This window comes from Hoplias malabaricus, chromosome 18 (assembly GCF_029633855.1).
Source record: "Hoplias malabaricus isolate fHopMal1 chromosome 18, fHopMal1.hap1, whole genome shotgun sequence".
NCBI lineage: Eukaryota > Metazoa > Chordata > Actinopteri > Characiformes > Erythrinidae > Hoplias > Hoplias malabaricus.
In genome coordinates, this window is record NC_089817.1 from 24,892,126 (window position 1) to 24,906,186 (window position 14,061).

General features: G+C 40.8%; 1 protein-coding gene across 5 annotated transcripts in view; it reads right to left on the reverse strand.

Moving 5' to 3' along the window:
- The window catches only part of LOC136674786 (membrane-associated phosphatidylinositol transfer protein 2), a 71,938-nt gene that overhangs the window by 19,753 nt on the left and 38,124 nt on the right, over positions 1-14,061 (reverse strand). For all 5 annotated transcript variants that reach the window (XM_066650995.1, XM_066650993.1, XM_066650994.1 and 2 more), the window contains exons 3-8: positions 8,893-9,107; positions 6,528-6,649; positions 2,909-3,142; positions 1,357-1,689; positions 1,060-1,155; positions 665-769 (exon numbers count right to left, since the gene is read on the reverse strand). In XM_066650995.1, the coding sequence (XP_066507092.1) occupies positions 665-769; positions 1,060-1,155; positions 1,357-1,689; positions 2,909-3,142; positions 6,528-6,649; positions 8,893-9,107 (1,105 nt within the window). The remainder of the gene's footprint in view (positions 1-664; positions 770-1,059; positions 1,156-1,356; positions 1,690-2,908; positions 3,143-6,527; positions 6,650-8,892; positions 9,108-14,061) is intronic.

Consider the following 14,061-nt stretch of genomic DNA (forward strand, 5'->3'; position numbering starts at 1 on the left):
ACTTATCAACAATGACTCATTTATTTATTTAATATAGCAAGACTCTGTGCTGGACAAAATATTTCTGGAATTTGACCTTGTCAGTGATATCAAAACAACTCAATGAGTTTAAATCTGGGACTCCTGCCGTTTCTGAATGATAAATTGCTTGTAATTCTCTGTAACCTCTTATCCAGTTCAGGGTCGCAGTGGGTCCAGAGCCTACCCAGAATCACTGGGATCAAGGCAGGAACACACCCTGGAGTGGGCGGCAATTCTTTGCAGGGTGAGACACACACACATTCAGTCACACACACACCTACGGACACTTTTGAGTCACCAATCCACCTACCAACGTGTTTTTTTGGACTGTGGGAGGAAACCGGGACAGCCGGAGGAAACCCATGCGGACACAGGGAGAACACACCAAACTCTTCACAGACAGTCACCTGGAGCTGTGTAACTGTGACACTACGCTGCGCCACAGTGCCACCCCTAAGCAATATCAGTTAAAAAAAAATACAACTGGCTCATTTGAGCCACTACTCTCAGGGCAAATGGATGAAGTCTTAATGGAGACTCACAGATTATATATAGCAAATAAACATCACTGTCAAGAATAAAACACCAGACCATTATTCCACACTGAGTAGACGTAAACAGACTATAGTAATGCAGCGCCTACTCTGGGGTTCGTCCACCTCTGCTGTCTCGATCTTGTCCATCAGATCATTGGAGCTCCACTTGGTGATCTCCTTGGTAAATATCTCCTCATTGTCAGACAAGTCCTCTGATGGGATCAAAGAAGAATGTACATGAGAAGTTAGCAAGGTTTCTTGGTTATCAATGAGAAAATAAAGATTTACTCTGTCTGTCCTGCTCGTTTGCTAGAACCCTCCCAATCACTGGATGCCACCTCACATCCTCTTAGACATGTGAAACCAACCACTACCTCTTGTCAAACTGTTGTTAATACAACACAATTTGAGCTCAACATGCTTGGAGGAGAGCATTAACTGCCCAGCATTGGCTTTAGTAACAGGGTCTGGGGAGGGCTATTTTAGATCCAGTGGACATTACCGTGGGCATCGAAGAACTCATCATCCGTGCTTTCATCCGAGTCACGGGCAATGCTTTGCATGCGCCATTCGGAAATACTGTGGCGAGAGGGGCTTCCTGTTTAATCAAAAAAATAAGGAAAAATTATTAGTTTTCCCACAAAATAAAATCACATATGTTAACAAATATCATAATAAATAAATGCTAACTTGGCAAAATAAAAGGTCTAAACTCTAGCTGAGAAAATTCTGAACATGTAAAAAAAAACCATGTGATTTGATAAGTGTTAAACAAACACAAAGGCAGCACAATTTCTACCTCCTCTTTTTGAAGACTTGGAAGATCTGGAGGAGGTGGACCACTGTTTGGTCAGTTCCCCTCGAGTCTGCAGTGTGTCCCCCAGGCTCCGAGCTGGACCCTCTGTCTCCATGGCACTGATGGCCTCTTTGGCATCCTGTTCTTTGTCTGTGCTTGGAGCGGCACCGTTGCTTTCGCCCCCCTCTTCGTTTAAGCTGAACTGAGCCATCTTCTTGGCCAGGGCCACCTGAGTCTCCAGCTCCAGCTGCCGGATGTCCTCCATGGTCAGACCATACCACTCGTCCTGCCAGCACCAGGCCTGCCGGTGCGCACGGACCATCACTTTTCGGAGACCTGAGAGGAGCAAGGGGAAATCGATGAAAAAAAAAACAAATAAAAAAAAATACCAATTCATCCAATAGTGACCTCTTTTTTGCTAATAAAAGAAGGTAGCAGCTGCTTTTTGCTGCTACCACCTCTGACAGCACCTATTAGGTTTCATTAGATTTAGTCAATACACATCCAATACTGATTCGATAATGCTCATCCAATATTTCTTATAAAATAAAGGGTATTAACAGGGAGTTTGTCACTAGATATTAGAATGAGTGAGAACTTTGATTTTAATCATCAAAATATTACAAAAATATCAGCAATGTCAGGTTCTAAAGGTGAGTTTCATGGTTCCACAGCCTAATGATGGATGGGTTTACCACCCTAGACAACACTTGATACTGAGCATGGTAATCTTAAGAACAGGTACAGCTGCTCCCGAGAATCCAATTTCAAGACTATACACGCTGTACAAGCACCTTTCATGCATGTATTTAGACATAATCCAGTCAAGTTATTGCTCATTAAGTCAAATGCAATGTTAATTACCAAAGCTTTTTGTCTAAATTGCTAATTAGAGGTGTGATTAAAATAGTTCACATTCAAGTTAGAGCAAGAGGTTTGAATTCAGAAGAGCAAACAAAGAGTTTTCTCTCTAAAACTATAAAAGAGTGAATACAACCGATGAAGATGCCAAAAACCAGCGAGGAACATGGATAATTGGGAAACTGAGAGATGGCACTGGGATTCTCATAAATTATTTGAGAGGCAAGTCAATAAACAAGGAGATATAGAAGTAATGAAAAAAGATTAAGGAGCAGACAATAGCACATGGGAAGGAAATTAATCCTGTCTTGATGCTGGCTGCGGAAGGTAGATGACTCTCTACCTGTGCCTTCTCCCGGAGCCCTGATTTGTGGTACAGCAACACTACATCAATCTAGTTTTCATTAAGAGCAGGTTAATGATTAAGTGGACAGAGCCAAGGCTGTCCCAATAAAGAGCTTTTGTTTTTCTCTACATTTCGCTGCCCACCCCCTTTCAGAGATAACAGAGCTTACTAGAGCCTGAAAACACACAGACACAGAGACACCCCCAAACCAATGCACATGGAAAAGAGACATTAACAGCTGGGCTGCTGTAGAAATATTACAGCAGCAAATATCCCCCTCCCCCCTGCTCTGACACTCATAAGCCTCTAGAGGATCCCCTGTATAAGAAATAAGAAGCCGAAACTCACCCACGTCATGAATGAAGCGCTCGATCTTGGACTGCATGCCCCAGTATCGGAACTCCACTTTGCACAACTTGTAGGCGCACATGACAGGCATCTGCCCAAGATTGTGGTTGATCTCCTCAATCCAGTCGTCAGATAGAGGCCCTCGCTGGGTCTTCACTGATTTGTAAAGCTTAGGGTCCTCCTCAGCCAGGTACTCGTGAGGGGCCATGACATCTTTCACAATGTCTATGGGGTCTATAAGTAAGAACACAGTCATTCATTGGTCATTATTTACTGTCCATCACATTTCAGTATTTGATTTTTTTTTTTCAGTTTAAAAAATCTGGTGATGTCAATCAAATAAAAAAAAACTGCATTAATCACAATGATATTCTGTGATTTATCCCGATTCACCTCAAGTTAAAATGCTAGTATTTTCTTGGTTTTGAAAGGGAGATAAAACAACTAAACCTGAAGAGTAGAGTGCATGACAAACTCGTGAGATATAATATTTCAGGATAAATGTTATAATGTTTGAATTGGAATCTCTTAATTTGCTGAGTAAAAGTTTGTAGGTGAAAGTTAACGTGAAGAGAACGAAACTCGGACACACGCTTTAATTGAGAGAATTGCACAGCTCAGACAATAAAACACCTCCATGTTTCAGTTCAAAAAAGTTATAACAGATAAACGTGTGGATTGAGTTATAGGCTGAACTCGGAGCAACTGTTTGTGTGTGTGTGTGTGTGTGTGTGTGAGAGAGAGAAAGAGATAGATATGGTAAGAGTAAGAGTTAGTAATAAGGTTTAATCCATTTTTATCTACATGGTCAGAAATAAAAGTATGGTACATGTACATTATTGGTCTCTAAAGGCACAGTGTAAATTAACCTTTAAATGTACAACAGTAGTTTTAAAGTCCTGTTGTGTTCCCTAGTGGTACTTTAAAATGGCTTCTCCAGAAGGAGAGGTGAATATTTGTAAGATTTCTTTATAGGAATGTGTAAAATAAAAACATTAAATGAAATAGGGAGTATTACATTAACACAACTTAAAACTCTACAATTACTATATAATATGGTACCACTAGGTTCCCTAACTAAAGGTACTGAATGGTACTGAAATGTACCACGTACCTTCTGTGCTAATAAAACCGCTAATACATCAATAGGCTCTGTAAAATGAGTGAATTATTGGAGGAAGTTGTGTGCCAATTTGGTAAAATAAATTTTTTTGAGGGGCGGCACGGTGGTGCAGCAGGTAGTGTCACAGTCACACAGCTTCAGGGACCTGGAGGTTGTGGGTTCGATTCCCGCTCTGGGTGACTGTCTGTGAGGAGTTGGTGTGTTCTCCCCTTGTCCTCGTGGGTTTCCTCCGGGTGACTGTCTGTGAGGAGAGTGGTGTGTTCTCCCTGTGTCCGCGTGGGTTTCCTCCAAGTGCTCCGGTTTCCTCCCACAGTCCAAAAACACACGTTGGTAGGTGGACTGGCGACTCAAAAGTGTCTGTAGGTGTGAGTGTGTGTTGCCCTGTGAAGGACTGGCGCCCCCTCCAGGGTGTATTCCCGCCTTGCGCCCAATGATTCCATGTAGGCTCTGGATCTACCGCGATCCTGAACTGGGTAAGCGGTTACAGATAATGAATGAATGAATGAATGAAAAAGAAAATAAAATCAAAAATGTGTTTAAGTTTCCAGATTAATGACATGCGTTAATGTCATAACGTTAGCACACAAAAAAAACGACAGCACATAAAAAAAAACGAGAGAAGAGAAATGGCTTCAGAAAATGTATTAACCTGGTCCCGTAACACTTTTCTGAAGCCTACACAACACCTTTGTGAGTCATTTGTGACAGCTGACTTATAACAAACCTTTATAGACGTTTACAAACACTTGTTTCATCAATTGCCACGTCTTAACATTTAAACCGTTGGCAAAAGCAGGGTTTATGAAAACTTTTATGACCGACGCTTGTTGGAATAAGCCAGTGATTATGGAGGATGAAAGGATTATATAGAGGAAAGGATTATGAAGGTGTGATGCATACTAACTGTATATAAAAAGCACAATAAACATCAAAGTGAATATAAAATGTCTCACATTTACGAAGACAAAAATCTGCTTCTGCTTCTAATAAGCCTGAACCATAAGCCTTCCACTGCCCTGTGTTTAGTCAATACACCCTGTGTTTTCCTACTTTATCACTCCTTGTAAAACTGGTAAATTAGTGTCTGAGGCGCTGAAAGTTGGCAAGTCTCCACTAGGTGTCCCCCCCTGCACGCTGCAGACAGAGCTCCAACCACAAACAGAGTTATGTAACAGCCACAGGGCGCTTCCCCCTGCAGAGTCGACGTGTGCCTGCGTCTGAGCCTAGACTGCCTCCGGTACCTGTCCCACAGTGTGTGTCTGGGTGTGTTGCTTTCTGACAGCGCCAGGATGCCATCGGCTTCTTGAAGACTGGAGCGTGACGGAAGAGCAATCTCTGCTCATTCCACGCCAGAGAGTCTCAAACACACATATACACGGCTTAACATGGTTTAAAAAAAGAAGAATGCACTCAGTACCGCCTCAGAACTCACAATCTCACAAACCCTCCTCTCCCTTCTGACAAACACACAGATGTAGTTTTGCACTTAAATGCAACTTCATTCACATTACTTTAAACCCCTAATGTAGGAAGCAAACAGAGACTGTGCACACATTACACAAGGAAGGTTATGGGTTCTTTATACTAGTGGCCTTGTTAGAGGTCTGGGAGGATCTGCTAACAAGCATGACATCAGAGATGGTATAGCGGTTCAATCTGGAAAGTGGTCCTAAGCCTATCAAAGCACATGTCAGTCATACAATAAGTTTAGAACGGCTATTATTATGGTGGCTTGTTACATAATAGGTTTAGACCTTAAGTCACTGACAGTGTTTCTGATTTTTAAGTGTTGACAGCTTTATAAACCAGTACAAGTATTTTAAATTATTTGCATACATGATTATATCATTCTGTTACATATATTTTGCTTCAGAAAAACACAAATAGAAAATGAGTTAGCAATAACATTTCTCCAACTAGCCCCAGTAAAGTGGCATTAGCTCTATCACTGGCTCATTTCAGTAGCTCAAACCTCCTCTTAAAAAAATCTTTGATTTCTTTTAAAACTAATTTATCATTTAACAAAAGAAAAATGGAGCGGCACGGTGGTGCAGCAGCTGGTGTCGCAGTCACACAGCTCCAGGGGCCTGGAGGTTGTGGGTTCGATTCCCGCTCCGGGTGACTGTCTGTGAGGAGTTGGTGTGTTCTCCCCGTGTCCGCGTGGGTTTCCTCCGGGTGCTCCGGTTTCCTCCCACAGTCCAAAAACACACGTTGGTAGGTGGATTGGCGACTCAAAAGTGTCTGTAGGTGTGAGTGTGTGAGTGAATGTGTGTCTATGTTGCCCTGTGAAGGACCGGCGCCCCCTCCAGGGTGTATTCCCGCCTTGCGCCCAATGATTCCAGGTAGGCTCTGGACCCACCGCGACCCTGAACTGGATAAGGAATACAGATAATGAATGAATGAATGAACAAAAGAAAAATGGCCTTCTACCACAAGAATGTGTCTTTGTTGCAGTAGAGATACAAATAAAAAAGATAAAAAGGACTTCATCCATACCAATATCGCGCTGCCTCTTCTCTGCTGAGGACAAACTGAAGACGTCATTCTGGGTTCCTGTGTCAGGCTTGTAATACGTCTCAATGTCAATAGAGAACTTCTCCACAAATGGACATGTGTAGCTGAAGGACAAAAAAAGAAGAAAGGGTTAATATCTCATTTTTAATCTGAGCTCCATATTAAAACAAACAGTTAAATGCATAGCATTAAGGATGACTTCTGTCAGCATAATTCAAATATTAATATGTAAACTTTAGAGGGTCCTGCTGCACAACTATTAACTGCAGAGAAACCCAGAGTCGCTTTAAAACAGTCACAGCGATATTTTTTTGCATGCTTTTGATGGAAGCAGGAAAAAACAGTGGACATTGCAAGATATCTAATCTGTTTGGCTCGTGACTAACATTTGTATAAGATAGTGAGGAGGCGAGGCCAGACCAGAAGATTATTTAGAAGATATCGGAACTGCCTGCAGCTGTACTCAATGATGGGAACCACCACTGAAATTGACAGGGGCTGTGATGTGTATCAAAAAATATACAATGATTGTATCTGCTATCCAATAGAACAAGTGACATGTGTCCTATGAGTCATATGTAATGCTTTAATGATAAAATAGTGGATTAAAGAAGAAAAACTCTCTGGGTACTATTTTAGAATTTCACTGTTCACTGCACTGAATTGCATTTAAGATGCTTTTGTGTATCCATATGAGGGAGTGTTTGGTCCCAGCTGGGGACTATCAATATCAATAATATGCCCTACATTAGCTACTAAGCACAAAAAAAAAAAAAAAAGGAACTAGTCAACAAGGGAAAAGCACCCAGGTAACGTTTCAAGTCAAAAAGCCCACAGCTACAATTTAAACTGGAAAACAGTTAAAACTGGAAAAAATCATATTTTTTAACATTGTTCCTGAGTATCTATTCTTTTCTTTTAATATTTTCATTCTCGTATTTGCACTTGTAGTGTTCGTGTATGCTTAAATATCTTCCATAGGGAATTGCATATGCCTTTTATATATTTTATGCATTATCTGTACAGTCTTTGTTACACCCTTAAAGATGCGTATACATAAAATTCTATTATTCATTCATTCATTCATTCATTATCAGTAACCCTTATCCAGTTCAGGGTTGCGGTGGGTCCAGAGCCTACCTGGAATCATTGGGCGCAAGGCGGGAATACACCCTGGAGGAGGCAAATTCTATTATTGCTATTATTAATAATTAATGCTGTCTTAATGCATGTATTAAATCTGTATTATTTAATGTGTTAATATTTTTAAGCCAATTCTCTGCTTTCACCTAATGACATATCCACAATTATATCTAGCGATGTAAACAGCTGCGCTACTGTTGAGTTTAGAACATTTATTCATTCATTATCTGGCTCTGGACCTGCCGCCTACCCAGAATCACTGGGATCAAGGTGGGAACACACCTTGGTTCCAGTCCCTCACAGGGCGACATACACTGACACATTCACTCACTCACTCACACCTACGGACACTTTTGAGTCGCCTACCCACCTACCAACGTGTGTTTTTAGACCATGGGAGGAAACCCATGCGGACACAGGGAGAACACACCAAACTCCTCACAGACAGTCACCCGGAGCGGGACTTGAACCCACAACTTCCAGGTCCCTGGAGATGTGTGATTGCGACACTACCTGCTGCGCCACCGTGCTGTCCCGAGTTTAGAACATATTCTATCTTATTTCTGCTAAAACATGAATTAAAACCCACAACACTCACTCTCTCACACTTCAGTCCTCCTCTCTCTCTTACACACACACAGCTGTTGCTTGTGTGCAGCATAAGTTTGGCATTTTTCCTCTCCTACTTCGCTTAATCTCCTGATCCCGTTATCTCTTAAAACGTTGTTGAAGCTGGAATATGGAGGTGTTTTATTATTTGAGCCATGAGCTGCGCTGCAGTGTCATTACTTTTCTCTATTAAAACTTCTGTTGCATTAAATGCCAAAGCTCTCCCTGAAATTTTCCTCAGCAAATTAAGAGATGTAATTAAAAAAAATCAGCAAAACTACACTGTGTTATTATAATATACTGGGATATACTTCATTAAAATACAGTTAAAAAATAATACAAAAAATTAATTCAAATAAAATAAACCCTACAAATTAGTTTCATCTCCCTCCCAAGAAGTATAAGAAAAAACATGATCTTTTTCTGATACTGATTATGTGAAGCGCTATAGAAATCAATTTTATTTGATTTGAACATCATGATTACTCACAGAACATTGTTATGATTAACCACTGATCCACTGACAAATTATGCAAGTTTTTTTTTAATTAATCAACAGCCTTGTTAAAAATCATCATGATGATGTCTCTCTCACCGTGTGCGTGTGTAAGGGTAGGCATTCCAGGATTCCTCCTCCACCCGCAGAGCTGCTTTGGGCAGAATGGAGCGGAACCAGCTGGGGATGTGCTGGCCGATATGGTACACTTTGTGCGTGTACTGTCCCGACCCACCGGGCCCATCCGTGTAGGGCCTGTTCTCCAGGATCTCCACTCCACTGCCCTCGCCTTCGCTCTCCTCACGGCTCTTTTTCTGCAGGGAACCAGAGACATCAACAGACTGAGCTTTTCAGGTACATTCAGATAAACATGTTTTTTTTTATAAATTTGAACCCTATTTGTGACAGTAATGAACACAAAATGGAGGGTCTGTTCTGGAAAAGAGAGTAATACGGCAGGCATATAATAATAAGTCTAAATCCATAAGTACACAGGCAAGGAAGATGTAGAAAAAATAAAATTTTTTAAAAATAAGTTTACTTAAAGCCAAAAATTAAGTGAACACACCCTGGAGGGGGCACCAGTCCTTCGCATGGCAACACACACTCACCCATTCATACCTAGAGACACATGAGTCACCAATAGGAGCCAACCTAGCAACGCGTGTTATTGGACCGTGGGAGGAAACCCACTCGGACACTGGGAGAACACACAGACAGGTCCCTGGAGCTGTGTGACTGCGACACTAACCTGCTGCGCCACCGTGCTGCCTACCATTGAAATGCTTAATTAAATTAAATTAATTAAATACTAATAGCTTAAAAAAATGAAAATCAATATGCAGTATTTAATTAAATTAACTTGGCCAAGACCAGATGGTCCACTCTGCCCTTCTCCCCTAGGAATCAAATAATTAAACATGGCAAAACCTTCTGATGACTGACCTCTTCCTTCTGATCATTACTGAAATGTTCCACAACTGAGCCTTAAGCATTCCCAGAAAATGAAATGTTCTTACAACTGCAAAAGATGACATATTTCTCTATTATATATGGTTTATATATCATAATATACCATTTATTTCAGAAGAAATTTAGGAGGAACAGGTGCCAACACACAATTTTGGCAGTGTAGTGTATTTGAGAGAATCAAAGCAGCAATTAAAATTAATCAAGGGTGCTCCAGGGGTCTGTTTGAATTAAGCATCAAAGGCAACCGTGACAATCCTAGGAAACAGCAGTTCTCACTGGTATATTTATGTTCAGAAGATCCCCGTCTTTTAAGGTGGAACAGTGAAGATGAACTTGTCTGTTAGTTTTTTTTTCTCTATTCGTATTACCACAGAAACTCGTTTGTAACTTGAATTATTTTTGTAGATTTTCGTCTGTGTTTACTTTCATGCCATTGGTGCTCTCCTGAATTTAGAATTAGTTCCACTTGAAGTAATCCGAAACAACAAAAATAACTTGATATTACGTAGCAAATGGTGAGGAAACTTCCACAGAATTTGTCCTCTGAAATGTGTTATTAAAATCAAGAATGTCACCTTTAAGTATGCATTACTGAGTATTGCATTTTTGTGTTGACTGTGCAGCTGCACGAGATCTTCTTTAAACTGTAATGGCTGTAACTGTATTTATTGGCCTGTGTAACATTGATATAAAAATTGTTTCTAATCTATCCTCTTATATATAAAAATCCCTTAATCTGTCCATTATAAAGCACTGTTTTTACTCATATCACTTCAATATGTTTCATAGAGCATGGTGCAATCGCAGTACAATATTTTGTCCTTTTTTTGTGACAGGTCTTCTGTCAAAGTTGCACAATGTTACAGCATGCCAGTGCAACAGGGCATGGTGCACACAGCCAGTTTGCTGCACAGCTATTTCCAAACTAACTGGGACCAGCCATTTCCCCCAGAGAAAACAGCAGCCTTCCACGCATCATGGACGTTGCCACAGGGCTCTGTAATTGCTTTTTGTGTACCGATCCAATGGAGCAGAGGTTTCTGGTCATTTGTCGTGGCTCAGCGATGCTGCAAAGATCAATGGGCTTTGTGCATCGATCGCCACGCCCACCACTCGCCTCCTACGTCGCCGCTGGCAGTGAAATGACACGCAGAGGCAAGCGCATATGCCGGCAGATGCAATGTTAAAATAAAGTGTGGCAAAGAGCTTGGCAGCCCTCCGCCATCTGCTCCTCCTGAAAGGAAGCCCACTGTGCCATGGAGAGTGCCAGCAGCCTTCTGCTTTAAACTGACTGTAGAGTCTGGCGCTCAAAACACCATCACACCAAACAGTACTGAGCAATACTGAGAACAGAACCCAGTGAGTGAGTTTACAAATGGCCAAAAGCCTCTCATTTTCGGCAGAAAAAGTGGCGAATTGCAAATTACATGGATGTCAAACCACAGATACACAACAAAGCCCTTCCAATCCCACAGATTACCACAAGACGGAAGCTAAAACATTTTACATTGATTTTTGGAAACTGAGGCTCACAGACTAAACAAATAGATATGAAACAGACCCACTCAAGAATGAACACATTAAGCTGATTTAGAAACATCAGGTATGTCATGGAGTTAAATCAGTGTCACTACATTTTTTTAATTATTAAAGCCTTTGAAATCTTAATAATTCAAAAACAAGTGATACTGATTTAACTCCATAATATTTTCTTTCTGTTCCTAGAAAAACAGAAACAGAAGGGCTATAAATCATGTTTTCAAATGTTCTATAAACTGTAATAACTTCTAGAATAAAAGCTGACAAATATATATTTATTTTAAAATATAACAATGCAAAAAAATAAATCTCTTTTCCTAGGGGTAGGCATAGTTTATTAAATCTTAATAAAGACGAATATAAAACAAAGAAAAAAATATTTTTAAAGGAATGGTTCAGCAAACAATCAAATTTGCATAAACTTGAATGACACTGTTATATTAATGACATATTAATTAATCGCACACTCACACCTATGGGCACTTTTTAAATAGACTATCCCACTCCCAATATTTCCCTAATAGTGGGAGGAAACCCACACAGACACAGGGAGACTACACATTACCCCTCACAGGCAGTGACCCGAGATGGACTGCAAACCCACAATCCCAGGACCCTACAGCTGTGTGATAGCAATTCCTTTGAATATCAGATTAAAAGGAACACCACATAATATTCTTACCTTAAAATCACAGAGATGTTACACTGACCTATAATAGGGAGAATACAGCCTCTGTTGTTGCAACTCTGGGCTCAGCACTGCAGAAACTGCACTATGTAACAATTGGAGGAGGGTAAACCTCCCCCCACACATTTACTGGCTCAAATTACTGGCCTATTATAATGCCAGACTAGAACCAGAAAGAACAGACTTGTTTAGGGGATTGGGCATATCATACAGGTAACAGAATTGAAATATAATCCAGATTTTAAAGGGCCACCACAGCACTACACAGCTAAGGATTTCTGACCCATTTGTGCCTTATGCATGGAATCAAGTGCAGAGACAAAAACACGAAACAGAACTTGTGTTGGACAGCCATGCTTTATTGTACAGTCTGCCATCCATCAGTTTTCCATTTTACTAGCTCTGCTCTATATCTCATTGAAATGAATTTGTTTTCACAGATGCACTTTGCAAACAGAAGATGGCTGATGACAGGATGGACAGGTTGCCCCATTCAGAGGGCAGATGGCTACACTGATTACATCAGCAATGACTTTGCATTAGCAAGATAATAGCAGGCAGATTAAAAGCAGGCGACACTTACTTTAAAGCTCCTGTTTAAGACACAGTTTATGCCTGAGCGCGTCGGCGGCTACTGTATCAACGTTATCTTGGCCGAGTGCTTTTATGAAATATGAAATGCAGCAGAATGAAATGTCAACACAGATATGTTGTTCAACACAGGTGCCTCTTCTCACTGAGGAGGTCTAATGCAGGCAAATAAGAGAGAGTCTATGTGATATTCACTAAATGGCAGCCATATCACAGACCTAAAAGTGGAGAAAAGCTGTCGAAAATGAATATTCGGTCAAAATAGATTTTAAAATATATCAGGTAGTATACTAGAGGAAGAAACATGATCAGTATTAACTCAAACTGATAACAGTCTAAATAATTTGGGGTTTGGTGTCAGGATCACGGGGGCGGACGCACTTGCTAAAACACAGTGAACTCTTTGTTTATACAAACGAAATATAACAAAACAAAGACAGACAGACTCAGGCAAAAACGAAACGAGGAACAAACGAGGGAGCAACACGATGATGGTGGAAACGAAACGAGCAAAGCAGAGACAGACAGACTAGACTGGGCAACACGATGACAGAGGAAATACAAACTGAAGGCCGAAACGAGTAACAGCATGACAACAGTGGAATGTCCGACAAACAGGAACTGACACATGGGAACTTAAACACATAACACAGACAAGGGACACCTGGAACAGATAACGAGGGGGCAGGATTACAAATAACACTGCCGAGGAGGAGGAACAAAGGCGTGACTAGAGCGGAGGCATGAACAATAACAAACAGAGCCATGTGCAAGAGCACATGGCGGGAAAAACAGACATGACAAGGTCGTGACACTTGGGGCTTAGACAAATAATTAAGAACCCAAGATTCCACCTTAGTGTTCATATTCTTCATCAAATATTCAAATGCATGGTGGCTGCTTTAACGGTTCCTATAAAAAAAACAAGCTACCTTAATAAGAATTTATATATACAGTGGAACCTCTACCTACGAACTTGATCCGTTCCGTGAGCAGGTTCATTAGTGGAAAAGTTTGTTTCTCGAGTCAATTTTCCCCATTTAAAATAATGGAAAAGCAATTAATGCGTTCCAGCCCCCACCCCGAAAGTCACCTTTTTGCACTGATATATGTTTACAAAATTCTCAAATTAGTAAAAAAATACATGAAACATTACTAAAAATAAAAAAGAAATAAGTGGTAAAAGTAATAAAAAAGAAATAAAGTTTTAAGTGGTTAAATATCGCTACCTTGAAGATGTGACGACTGACTGGAGGAGTAACACAGACACTGGCTGTATGACGGGAGGTGGGGGTGGGTGGAATAACGGAGAGTAGGTGATGAATGTGGGGAGACGAAGCGTAGATACGGCTTAACTTAGCTCGATGTCTGCTATTTACACTAATGCTAAATTGCTAAAACTACAATTTGCTAATCTTAAAAGCTCACTCAAGTCTGGGCGCGCTGGGAGACTCGCCTATTGGGGTCAGTGTCCATTT